Source organism: Rutilus rutilus (genome assembly GCF_951802725.1).
Source record: "Rutilus rutilus genome assembly, chromosome: 10".
In the NCBI taxonomy this organism is placed as follows: Eukaryota; Metazoa; Chordata; class Actinopteri; order Cypriniformes; family Leuciscidae; genus Rutilus; species Rutilus rutilus.
The window spans coordinates 36,475,052-36,488,963 of record NC_140215.1 but is presented as its reverse complement, the minus strand read 5'-3'; the positions used below and the strand labels follow the sequence as shown (position 1 = coordinate 36,488,963).

Below are 13,912 nucleotides of genomic sequence, written 5' to 3'. Positions count from 1 at the left end.
GCGACGCAGAAGTATAAATGAAAACCAACGCGTAGCCTACAGCGCAGAGGCTCTGGCGTAGGCCCGACGCAGGAGTATAAATCAGCCTTTCGGCTACTAAAGTTTAGAACAACGTGTGTCAAAGATAATGGGCCCCATCATCCACCGGTGCAATGCAACACACAAGTGTTTTATGCTAGTTTCAACCTGGCACCGTTATCATTTTCACGCCCTGCGCCATGTTGTTTAAAGAGCAAATGCATTTGCGCCCATTTGCGCGCTCATGTACGGTGGCCGAGAGAGCTCAACGTGCTGCAACTGAAGAAAACATCATCAGTTTCACTGAAATAGACTGAGCCAACTGAAACCTGGTCTAAAGTCAATGGCGCAGTATTTGTTTTATTTAAAGAGTGCATTAGTAATGTGCGCCTATAGGCGGGTCCCCAACTCTGCTTATTACACACACACTCTGCTTATTACACACACAGGGACGCGCAGCAGCACACAAACATGCCAAATATTACAAATAAAAGGATTACAGTGTAAAAGATTATTATTGTGTTCATAAAGATATGGTGGAATCCGGCTTGTCCTGTAGATGGTCTGCTTGCGCACTTTAACCTCACACACACACACACAAACACACACACACACACACACATACACTGCTTTGACGCATGAGCAGATCTGTTACCTCGCTAGAGAAGCGTTCAGTTTTTCCGCTTGCAAATTCCTCCATGTAAATAGCAATCCGCCATGGCGCGAGCACAACTGTCTTTTAAAGGGAATGGGAGATGAGAATCTGATTGGTTTATTTCACGTAAAGCCCAAAACACACCCATTACTCATTAAGAGGAAAGGGACAACCCTTTAAGACCATGCGCCGGGAGCGCTGACCATTTTTTCCGCCGTTAAACAAAGTGGATTTGGACACGCCATGACACATGTTTTAACCACTCTATATATTATGATGATTTTATGAGTTTTAATAGGTTTACATGTTGTAGTCATTATAGTCCATTTTATTCCTCTTATCTGTTTTAATGTGTGTATGTCTTTAATCCATACTGGGTCTGCCTGTCATGTGACTGATCACATGACAGGAAACAGGAAATAGCCAGCATAAAGGAAGCAGCACGGCAAACAAACAGGGTCTGTAAAGGCTGATATTAATATCCAGGGGCCCGTTCTTCGTATGTTGCTTATAACATCCGAGATCAAATGAGACATCCAAGATGATATCATCGTGCTAATCATGATCTGGCTAATTAGGTTCTTCGAACACACCTGCCAGTTATGATTAGTATAGCTGGATTGAGTTATCTGAGATAATTGCGCGTTCATGAGCTGGTTTAAAAGGGGATATGTATCGATAGTAGATCGATCAGCAACGCTGCTATTGGCTGCTCAGCATGGCCAAAGAGCGCGCTCAGTTTTTCTCCGCAGCAGAGCAAGAGTTATTGCTTGAAGGTTATGCAGAATATGAAACCTTAATTAAAACGCCAGGGAACACCTCAAAGTGTGCAAAAGCCAGGAGAGAGGGCTGGCAAAAAGTAGCAGACAAATTAAATGTGTAAGTGCTCACCATGTTATGGTTCTATCACTTATTACAGTATATATTCTTGTATTTTAATAATTTCATAATTGCTTAATGTCAGAGCCACCTCAGGACCCACTAGAACATGGGAACAAGTAAAAGTGAAGTACAAGAATATTCTACAAAATGGTAATCTTTTCTACTTCTACTGTTCTTTGTCTCTTTTACAAAAGAAAAACACAGTTAAATGATGTGTTTGTCTGTTTATAACAGCAACCAAGAAAAAGGCTGAGCTGAACAAAACTGGTGGGGGTCCTGCTCCCCCACATTATACCCCAGCAGAAGAGCTGGCCCTGGGGTTAAATGTGAATGGACCAATTGTGGAGGGCATCCCTGGGGGCAGCTCTTCCTCAGACCCACAGCCAGAGACCAGTAGCAGCAACACCTTCATTACTGGTAAATGAGCTTTAAATTATCTTGCTACACTGTAAAATATTTTTTTGCTGCATTAAATTAAGTAGGCCTATATAATCCAATGGCTGGTACAGTAATTTCAACTGTTAAATATTGAGTAGTGATCAATTGCTTTGACTTGTGAAGGTGAAAACTGCTGAACTTAATGTAAGAATATTTTGCCATGAGTTATTGATCACATTTGTTCATATAGTGTAGTTCATTGTAATGCCATTGTGTTTCCTCTTTTGTGCAGTTTTACACAATACACCAACACCTTTACCTGTTCCCAAGAAAGTGGTGGCTGAAATATGTGCAGTAAGTGGACTTTTTCTAACTTTACATCATAAGGGAAGAAAGTGCAACACTTTGTAATGCCCATTTGTTTCCATTGCACAGGACAGTGAAGAAACCCTCTCAGATGACTGTCCTTTGGAGGAAGTACTTGTAAGTGCATAAATAACTTTACTTAATTTATAGTTGTGTACATATTATTTCTGACTGCAATATGAGTTGCATGAGGAAAGGCCTACAGAAAGGCCTACTGCACAAAGTGATACAGAGGTGGGCAGTGTAGTAGCCTACTTTTACTTTTTGTTGCATGAGGCTTGTGTTGACAGTTCTTTTTTTTTCCCCAAACATGGCACAGGGTGACATCCGTACCCTATATAAACGGAGTCTACAACAGAAAATTGAGTATTTTGACCTGAAAAAACTAAAATTAAGGGGAGAAATAGAACTTGACACCTTAAAGAAGAAAAAACTGGCACTAGAGATTGAGTTGCTTCAAAAGGAACTTCAGAGTAAGTGCTAATACACTATTTCACACAGAGTACTATTGCTGACCCTGGATAACAATATATCTTATTGCAGGCAAAAGATGACAATCACTGGCTTTTCTTGACAAAGAATAATTGAAATAAAACTCAAGGAACTAAGCATGTTGTCTTGTCTTCTATTCATTTAATGAAGGATTTGTTTGTAAAAAAAAAAAAAAAAAAAAAAAAAAAAAAATGGTGTTCCACAATTCTGTCCCGTGCAGCTCTGCTACTAGGTTGGTCCAAGTGCACTGGCTGGAGGTCATCATCAGGCTGCACCCCCACCACAGGGGTCCTCTCCTTTCTGATGGTGCAATATTGTGGAGTATGGCACATGCAACAATAATGTCACAGGCCCTGTCAGGTGCAACCCTCAGACACTGAAATCTTTCCTTTAGTTGCCCAAAGGTCATTTCAATGCATGCCCTTGTCCTGGCTAGAGCTGCATTGAAACGGGTTTGTGGTCCGGGGTTTAGGTCAGGGAATGGCGTTATGAAATACTGCCTGCAGGCATAGCCCCTGTCATCAAGCAGGATCCCGTCATAAGCACCTGGAAAAATGCAGTTTTGTTAGGCTCAGAATAAATGTATGTAATACAGTGAGCTAGATATAAAAAAATTGTTACCACGTTCAAATAATGTGCTTAAATGTGACTCTGAAAATCCTGGAGTCATGCACAGATTTGCCATTTTGCTTCCACATTTGTAAGACATGGAGTCACACACCATCTAATTTTCATCTAATCATATCTAAAGATATTTTTAATCAGTCAACTGCATACTTTTTGATTACATTACTTTTTGTATTATTTGATATATTACTAATCTGGAATATTAAGAATCGTAATAGTAATTTACCTGCACATTTACACTGTGAAATCCCTTTCGGTTCACAAAATCCCCTTCATTGGGGCCTGGTGGGGCCTTGATGGGGACGTGTGTGCAGTCTATGGCACCAATCACGTTATTGGAAGCCTGGGGAGCAAATACTGTAAGTCCTACTTTTTGGCATGATCATGGTTGCAAGATCTTCATTAACAATTATAATGTACCTGCAATGGCAAAAACAATTCTGCTTTACAACCTGTGGTCTTAAGTGGCTTGGAAATACCACAAGCCCCCCTAAAAACTGCTTGAGTGCCAGATAAACTTTGCGAATGGCACGACAGACAGCACTTTTCCCCAAGTTTTCCACATCTCCAATAGTGTAAAGGAAAGTGCCACTCGCAAAGAATCTCAATACAATACAAACAGTTTGTGCCGTTGTTAAAGCCCGACTCCGACGAGTCGAACATTTAACGTGTGGTTCCAACAAATTAATAATGTATATGACACCCTCACGAGAAAAACGGCATCTCTCAATAAGTAGATTATCGCGCTGCGCTAAAGGATCCTCTCTATCTCTCAAAACGCGATTAATTAGAAAAGCTCATGAATTATTCTGGCACCTTCAGCAACAGGTTCTTGTCGTAAAAACGGACAAGACATGGCTGCGAAAGACTTCCCGTATCACCTCCGCTTATAAAGCCAGGATCTAATCCTGTTAACATGAAATAAGCCTGCTCCCGAGCAGGTTTAAGCTTGCGCACCTGTTGCTATGACAGCAAGTCCAGGATGAGCGTTGAAGGAACCAAACAATCCAAGATCATGCCAAATCGCCAACAATCAAATCCAGCTAACTGAGTTAGCGACGTACGAAGAACGGGCCCCTGGAAAAGAAAAGAGAATGGAGGAAGTGGGAGTTAAACCAGGCATTTACATGAGAAACAGTTATTATACCGGTAATTATTTAAAGATTTACACAGACGGATCCAAGAACAAACAGGAATGTGTTGGAGTTCATATCCCAGAATTTAAAATAAATCTCTCCAAAAGACTATCTGACCGGTTATCTGTATTGTGGCATCATGAGAGGGTATGTTATAGAGCAGGGGTGCCCAATCCTGCTCCTGCTGATCGACTGTCCTGCATAGTTCATCTCCAACCCTAATCAAACACACCTGTAGCAATCAATTAAGGTCTTCAGGTTCACTTGAAAATTAAAGACAGGTGTGTTTGATTAGGGTTGGAGATGAACTGTGCAGGACAGTCGATCGGCAGGAGCAGGATTGGGCACCCCTGTTATAGAGGCAAGGTATGTGCCATCTAGGTGGTTGCAGCAATGGGGACTACAAACCAAGATGGCCACCTGGTCCCGGACTACAGTTACCAGGTTTCTCAACTGTGGGAACATAACTGTTGCCAGTGAAGGAGAAAAGCTGTTAATGAGCTGAGAACAGGCTGTTTTTGTTTAATAGTGCACACAAAGAGAAGCTGGAAGAGTTTTTTGGTTAAAATATTTTTGGAGTTTAAGTTGATTATTAAAAAGAAACCAGTGACTTGATCTCTGCCTGGACTCGATTTGTGAAGCAACCCACGCTTTGGTGATACCCTACCTCTCACGATGCCACAGTATATACAGCAGAAATAGTGGCAGTCATTATTGCATTACAGTGGGTTGAAGAGGTCAGGCCTGATAGGGTGGTACTATGCACAGACTCTTTAGCTATCATAAAAAGAATACAGTCAATGACATCGGTCAGAGAAGACCTACTAATACAACTTTATCACAGTTTGCTAAGATTACACTGCATAGATGTTCAGTTTTGTTGGGTGCCAGTACATGAGGGGGTTAAAGGGGAACGAGATTGCAGACAAACTGGCTAAAGAGGCATTGCTAAAGGTAATAACAGTTACAATTCCACAAGGAAAAGGCGAAGGAAAAGCGGTGGTTAAGAAGAAAGGACTTGAAATATGGCAGAAATGGTGGGAGGAAGAAAGGAAAGGAAGGAGATATTATAAAATAAAATAAATTGTCAGTATAAAGAGTTGCATGGAAAGGACCAGGAGAGAGGAAATTGTAATGACAAGACTCAGGGTGGATCACACAGGGCTGAATGGCACACTGTTTTTAATGGAGAAAAGGCATAGTGAGAACTGTGAAAACTGTGGGGTTAAAGAAAATGTTGAACATGTAATATTGTACTGCACATTGAATGAGGTGGAAAGACGGGTGTTTAAAGATAAGGTTCAGGAGGCAGGGCAGGAGGAGAGGGAGAGGAGATAAGAATCACCAGGAAAGCACTATTTAATTTTTAAAAGACACATGGTTGTGGAGTAGAATTTAAATAATTGTTAAATGACATGATGATACACACTCCAGTACAGTAGGTGGCGGTATGCAACTTAAAGTTGTCTGCAATCCGCCATTAAATAAGAGAAGAAGAAGAAGAAGAACAAACAATGGCTGTTTCTCAATTCCAAGAACGCAGAGAACGGACTTGTGTTCTCGTGGAGACCGGTCTTGCCAAGCTTCCTTGGAAGAACGAACTCGGAACCGGCCGCAATGACTTCTGGGACACTAGGCGAGTACTAGCTCAAGTCTGCATTCGATGCATCCTCGGTATCAAGAACACATCCGGGTTCTTTCATGCGTCCTCTGTACTTGCGTTCTTGAGAATTGGGTCTGAACTTCGACGGTTAATGATGACGTAAAACGAGAACCCAAGGACGCAAGATCGCTGAAGAACGCATATTGAGAAACACCCAGGGTCTCTGTCAAGACGACCAACGCTGAATTGAGGAGTTTCTTTTAAGGTCTTTCCATTCCAGCAAACCCCATCACTTTTCATTGGATTATCACTACAGTTGGATTGTATATACACCGGTGGACACTTACACATTGGGACTTACAGCACGCAAAGACTCTCAAGGACTGTTTTATGGAATGGGACCAATGGAATGGGACCAATATGCTTTTAACAGCCTAAGGCTTCTATGTTGTATTGTGTTGGTTTAAGTTCCTTTTAGAAATTGTAAATGCACTTCATTTATTCACTTTATTTCTGTTGTCATCTCATCTTTTAAAACTCTAACAGTTTAATCTGCCCCCATGTTTTGCTCATGTATCTAACCGATTAGGCCGATTGTTACAAGTGCACTTGCGCTTGCAAAATAGGGCCCAATGTCTTTAAAGGTGAAAATCCAGCTTTTAATGTTGTTTATATGTCTATGTGGTGTTTTTAATATGCTTTAGACAAACCGTGTGCAAATTCATAAGTCGACACCATTGCTGAGTATTTTCTCCTTAAAACTGCAGTGAACCAAAGACAGTCTCAAAAACACGCTTTGAAATCGCTGGTGTTTCTGACATCACAAACTACCTTGTAACCAATCAGATCAACGTGTGATCGTCAACCAGTGGATCTTTCCCATGGGTGCCGTTCTCAAAAAACTGAACTCGGACTGTTGTAATCGTCCACCTACACTAAGAACGGCTTCAGATCCTTGATTTTGGAGTCTTTGTCAACCATTTGACCTAACTTGAGCAAATTTATTTCCTTACTGAAACTCTGTTCCTGAGTTATCTTTACCCAATACATTACAGCTGCATGTAGTTCTTCTGCTGTGAGTTTGCTTTGGATTTTACATCTGGACCGAGCATTGGTTATGAACCTCTTTATCCATGCAGGTATTCGTAACACCACCAAACTGCACGGTGACCTGAAACTTAGCCCTCAGTTCAGTGTTCAGTTCAGCAACACAATTTTTCTCAGGCTCTTCCGAGTGAGCTGGAACTAAAGATACCGGGCCATACCACCAGTGTTTACTCTGTATGAGATCATCTGCACTCTTTCCTCGAGTGGCTAAATCAGCTGGGTTTGAAAGATTCTGCATCTCAGCCACTCTATTAGCTACAAATGGTTTCCATTTATGTGCAGAACTCTGTATCCAGCGTAAGACAATTACTGAATCTGTCCACATGTGAATTAGATTTGTCTCCATCTTCAAGGGACGAAGCAGATTATGTCCTATTCTAGCTCCGATTAGAGCTCCCATTAACTGGTAATGTAAGCTTCTTCAAAGGAGCAACTCTTGCCTTTGATGCTACAAAACTGGTTACAGTTTCTCCACTTTCATTTGCTCCTTGAAGGAACGCAACTGCGCTGTACACCTTTTCACTTGCGTCGCAAAACACGTGCAATGTGTGCGCTTGAACGTTAGGTTGAATCTCAATTTTTTACCATCTTGGAATGGCGATCAAGTGAAGCTGTGGCACTTCACTACACCACTGATTACACATTCTCGTCAAATCTGGAGGCAACTGTTCATCCCAACTAAGTCCCCTTTCCCACATTTCCTGAAGAAGACATTTCACTCTAACAGTGAAGGGAGTCAAGAACCCTTTGGGGTCAAAGATACGGGACGATGTTTGCAACACATTTCTTTTTGTGTTTCATTTTCCCTCCAAAACACTCAACAATTGCTTGAATTCAAACACACAATCATCGCTTTCTGGTCTCCATACTAAACCTAATACTTTTAGTACATTTCCACTGCTATCCGATACTAGATTTTGCTCCATTGCATTTCCTGTCCATCTTGCTCTCAGTTCTGATGAATTTGTCACCCATTTACACAGTTTCATACCTGCATCTAGTAAGATGTCTCTGCCAGCTGTGGATATAGTGTGTGCTTCATCCACCTCACGAGAACTCACAATAAAATCATCTACATAGAGTGATTCTCTCAAGGCTTCCACTGCCTTAGGCTGTTCTGACTCCTTTTGTTGAATGTGATGCCTAATAGTTGCAGCTAACAAGAATGGACTTAGGGAAACTCTGAAAACCCCTCTACACATTCACATAATGCGCAGCTCATTTTTCTTATCATCAGCTGGAGGACCATGTAGCCACAGAAATCATCCAGCATCCTTTTCCTTTTCTGCCAGAGCGAGCTGTAAAAATGTCTTAGTGATGTCAGCCGTCAATGCAATTTTGTGCAATCGGAACCTGATAAACACGTCCAGCAAGTCAGGATTCAAGTTTGGTCCCGCAAACAAGCAGTCGTTTAGTGATGGACAACACCTCCTCATGTGAGGATGCATCAAACACTACCCTTACTTTAGTTGTTGTTTTGTCTTGTCTAAGCACAGCATGGTGTGGCATATAGTATTCAACAGCATCTGTTTTCTCTGCATTGTAGAACATCTTCACAAATGCCTTGCTGTACATAGTCTTCTATTACATCTCTGTATTTTGTGTAAAAGGTTACATCAGCTTTTAGGTTTCTCTGCAGCTTCTCAAACCTCTTCTTCGCCACTTTGAAGTTGTTAGGTAGTTCTGGTTTATTTCGTTTCCAGGGTAACTCAACCTGATAACGTCCATCCTTAAAAGTAACTGTCTGGTTAAAGTGCTGTACGGCTTCTATTTCTTCGGGACTCTCAGCCGTCTTGTTTAGTATGCCCAAAGACTCTACTTCCCAAAAAGCACGCAACTGTTTTGAAATCTGTTTATCTTCTTCTAAACAAATTTGCATGCAGGTTGTGTCGGTTACACTCAACATGGGAATCGGTCCTTGTACAGTCCATCCAAACATACTTTCCAGGGCCACAAGAGATTCGGTTAATCTCTCAACTCTACCTGTTACCACTTGCCAGTAGTAGTCTGCTCCTATTAACACTGAAAGCTCCGAATCATTAGTGTCCTCAGAGAAAAAAAATGCAAGTTGCAGACACTTAGCTTCAAGCTTCTTTTGCACATGTTCTCCAGGAACTTTCATAACAGTAGAACAGACTTGAGGAGTCTCTATTGCTTGCTATCCCTTAACTCTGCAAAACTTTTTTGCTTCTGCTGTGTTTAGTCCCTAAACAAGCAAAGCATCTTCCCAATTTTTTCAGCTTGTCTTTTCGAGCAGACACTGAATATTTAGAGCAATTTTCAGGCTTATGATTTAGATTCTCACAATATACACAAGACTTGGAAGCATGACTAGCAGTGTGCAGGGCGGCTGCACAAGACATTGTCCATTTTTTTAGCCTTGGTTCATGAGTCATCTCAGATTTAGTGAAAAATCTATTACTCAACTGTTTGTCCCTTTTTGAGCTTTCTGGTCTAGTAAGTTGCAGTGCTCTTTCTCGGCTTTGCACTTCCTTTTGTAAAAATTTTATAAGCTCAGGCACTTTCCATTCACCATCAGAGTCTAACTGACGAGTATGGGCTAAAGCAATGTCCTCTGGCTTCTGCAATAACACAGGGCACAACAGACTGCCATAGGGGTCACATGGAACACCTAGAGATCCCAAACTCTGAATTTGAATGTCACATTCTTCATATAAACTTCTCAACGTGTTTATGTCTGACGATCTCTTTACTGGAGTCAAATTAAGCAGTTTAGACATGTGAGCACTGTTGGCTGCATCATAATTACTGGCGGTCAGAGTGAGCCCTGGTACCGCGTTGGCCGCTGCCTCAGCCAAACACGTTTTCAAATTGGCAAATTTCTCTTTCTTACACAGCGCTTCATTAGAATGAATTGCGGCTACATACTGACTCCTAAACTCTTGCCATTTGCTTATTTCTCCAGTAAGCTTTAGGTTTAGCGTCCCCCCGATTGCCTGCGAGCTTCTCCTCCTGTCTATACGGTAATTTCTCTACTGTGCGACTGAGAGTCGCGTGGTTATGACGCAATTGTTAGCCTATTTTTACAAAAACTGCTTCTACGATGCCATAACGTAAGATACAAGGTAATGAAGCCTTTTAAACATTGTCGTGTTTCTTTAGAAATAAACATTGGATAAATGGAGTCTTTAAACGCCTCAGATGTAAAGTTATTCGCTGTCAAAGTGACGCCAAAATGAATGGGAGTCAATGGAATGCTAACCAATGGCAGGCCCCAGGGAAGGTACTGTACGCTTTCCGGGTGCTGGATTACCCCCTGGATTACCCCCTTGATGTAAAGCATGTTGTAAGTATCTTTAATGCAACGGGAAAAATATAAATAAAACTGTAATATACACTTTTCATGATTAGGTAATCTTATTCACATTTGTTTTTCTGATTAATTGTTTTGCTCTATGAGAAAGACAAGGTAACAAAATATTCGGGGTTATACTAAAAATATTTGTGGCTCAAGCCCCCTTAGCCCAGCCCTAGCGTCGCCCCTGGGTTGGAGGGCACATTATTGCAATCTTTCAAAAAAAACAAAAAACAAACACAAAACATAAAGTAATAATGTTTTCTCATCATTTACACTTAGCAACACATATGTGTCTAGTCAGAAAAAAAAAAAGAAAAAAAAATCAACAACAAAAGTTACAACAAGACTTAAATTACCCTTATTTGTGACTTACATTTCTGCATTAGAAAAAAAAAAAAATTAATACAGTTTTTCTCTGAAACATTTCTTCATACAATTTTGCTATCACTACGAAGCCTTACATGAAGCTTGCATTTCGCTTGTGATTGAATTGTGACATTTAGTGAGGGATTCAGGAGCGCATCATGCAGTGCCCGATTTACCCCTCTAGAGGGTATAATACACAAAAGAGGGATTCACAGAATGGTTCTGTTACTGATTTCCACATGATATATTTTTTTAGAGATAGACAGCACATTTTACAACATGGAGGCAGTTTGAACAGACACATCATCAGAAGACGAGGGAAAGTGTGTCTAAGCTGGAGTTAAACTCACTGACCTGACACTAGCTGTTGTGTGAGTGAGTGTTTGGCAGGATATTGCTGTGTTCAGGGCTGCCAGCTCTCACGACTAGGGTGACCACCATCAAACAAACCAAATGTGGGACGATTATAAGTTTGAGTGGGACAATGTGGGACATGTTACCAACACTAAAACATAACCTGAAACTGTTATATAATGTCTAACTAACTTAATAAAAACAGTTATATTATGCCTGTTCGGTTCTTTAAAAATCTCCCCACCGAACGGGGAGTCAGGAGAGGACACGTTGTTGTAACTCGTTGTGGTTTTTTATTTACTCTTATTAATTTTTCACATACAGTTGATTAGTCCACAAATAGCAGGTTATAAACCTGTAGAAATAGAAAAGCTATGGTGTAAACAACAATATTTATAGCCACATACATAATATACCATAAATTCTGAATAATATACAAATATAAATTTCAATATAGTCAGTATTTAATATTATAAATATTATAATATACTTAGTGTTTAAACTTAATGACTAAACAAAGCACATGCATCTAAACACAGAAATGCAACAATTTCACACACACCAAATGTACATCAATGTCAATGTTACACATTAAACCAATAGCCCTAAACCACAAAAGTGTTCTCAGTATGTTGGCTTAAAGTGAAAGACAGTGAGTGTAGTTTTAAGTAGCAACGCTGAGCATAGCAATCCATTACCAATGTAAAGTGATTAACTACATTACCCATCCACCACCGCAAACAGGAAGTAACTCGTGTGACAGTGAAACGCTCCAATTTCAAACATTTGCTGGAATATAGCCACGGATACTATCGAGCCGACAACGTTAAACATTAGACCGCAAACAAGGTTTTATCCGCGTGACCAAAGTAACAGTTATCAAGCATACAAACAGCGCACATATACAGCGGCAGCACAGCGGTAGCGCAAACAGATAAACAAACTTAAACCGCAGCTCAATGGATAGAAACAGCAGCTTACCGGTGGCGCATCTCTCCTGACGAGACAACATGCCAAAACTAGTACTCGCTCCCGCTTATAGCTCGTGCTCATACATTACTGGATTCTAACACACTGCTTTGGGATTTTACTGGTCCACGTTTCAACTCTTGACTGGCCCGTGCTTCAATCAGGTAAGTGAACCTCCCACCTATTAACCTACGTTACATTGCTGCTGAACACCCGTGACGTAGTGAACGCAACAATGCCTTTCAGCTGATAAAAGTTATTTGTTCTTTAGTCCCTAAGAGAAAACACCATTACATAACGATGTAACATAACATGTCTTTATTTTACGTCATTTAAATCCAACATCACTGAAACAGTTCTGACCAAGTCCAACAAAAATCCAACAAAATAAACAATGAACAAATAAAATATAAAACAACATGAAATTAGATAATTGACAGTCTTATATATTGAGAATATATTAAACCAAAATCTCCTTTTTTTTTTTTAGAAAGGATGTGAATTAAAACACAGCAGGCAACAGGTTGATCAATTCTGTTAAATAAAAAATGTAATTATCCATTTGTTTTCTGACAGGGAACACATGGACCTAATCACCGCTCCACATTTTGATTGACAGCCATCACAGCCTACTAATGACCATGTTTACTCCTTTCCTTTCAACCATTGGATAGGATTTAAAAAAAACGGCTGTTGTATTTGTACTTCTGACGAAGCGCTGTACAGTATTTGTACTTATTTGTAGCCTACTTCTGACGAATAGGTGAAAACCGACGCCACAAAAAGAATAAATAAAATGCTTTGTTAAAAAGGCAAAAGAATGCATGCACGTTTTCTTAATATGACAATTAAAAACCAATAGACTGATGAAAATGCAGAACATTTTCTCAATATGCGACGTGCAAAGCGGGACAGGACGGTCACCCTACTCGCGACTAAAGCTGTTCTCAGGCTCTCACTACACACATACATTTCTTCAAGCAGTGAAAAAAACCTCCCGGAGCAGAGAGGCACTGACACCAACCAGTCTATTGGTGCGTTCAAGTCTTTTTTTTGGTTTGCTTAGCTTTTTTATGTTTTTAATTAATTTATGAAGCCACTGCAAACTTTATCGTTAGGCTACATTACATGCCATCATATTCTGTGCAGGCAATTAGCTTCACTGTAAATAGAAAAGCCTGACAATATCATTGCTAAATAACTTTAAGTATTGTGTTATTCCGCCATGTTTCTCACTGACACGACCACAACTCCTAAAGATCGGGGCTTAAAGAAAATCCCGAGCTTTCCAATATGACTTTGTAGTGGAGTTCATGTGCATTCAACTTGTAAATACGATCTTTACAAGATGACTTGAGCGTACGCGCCATATGACACCAACAGACAAGACAGAGCAGGTTACTTGATATAAAAGTCTCAGCTTTCAAATTCTGTCTAATTCAAACAGTACTTTATACCGTTTTGGCGCTCTTAAATGTCACGTGACAGATCGCTAGCGCCTCAGTTCAAGCGGCACATGACCTGATCATCTATTCATCTTTACTACTACACTCTTAAAACGGATGTGTTAAAAACAACACAATGGGCCCTATCTTGCACCCAGCGCAATTGACTTTGTACACGGACGCATGTATCATTCC

General features: G+C 40.5%; 1 protein-coding gene and 1 long non-coding RNA gene across 2 annotated transcripts; one reads left to right on the top strand and one right to left on the bottom strand.

Moving 5' to 3' along the window:
* Positions 1-1,083: 1,083 nt before the first annotated feature.
* LOC311298028 (uncharacterized protein) lies at positions 1,084-2,905 on the top strand. The gene is made up of 7 exons (XM_084420581.1): positions 1,084-1,552; positions 1,638-1,705; positions 1,790-1,972; positions 2,226-2,287; positions 2,369-2,416; positions 2,619-2,772; positions 2,843-2,905. Exons 1-7 carry the CDS (start codon positions 1,392-1,394, stop codon positions 2,851-2,853), a joined length of 687 nt encoding a protein of 228 aa, XP_084276707.1. The 5' UTR covers positions 1,084-1,391; the 3' UTR covers positions 2,854-2,905.
* A 315-nt stretch (positions 2,906-3,220) lies between these two features.
* Positions 3,221-4,498, bottom strand: LOC311298030. The gene is made up of 3 exons (XR_014628905.1): positions 4,376-4,498; positions 3,645-3,761; positions 3,221-3,337 (listed from the first exon to the last, which is right to left on the bottom strand). It is a non-coding gene; the product is annotated as an uncharacterized lncRNA (long non-coding RNA).
* Positions 4,499-13,912: the final 9,414 nt, after the last annotated feature.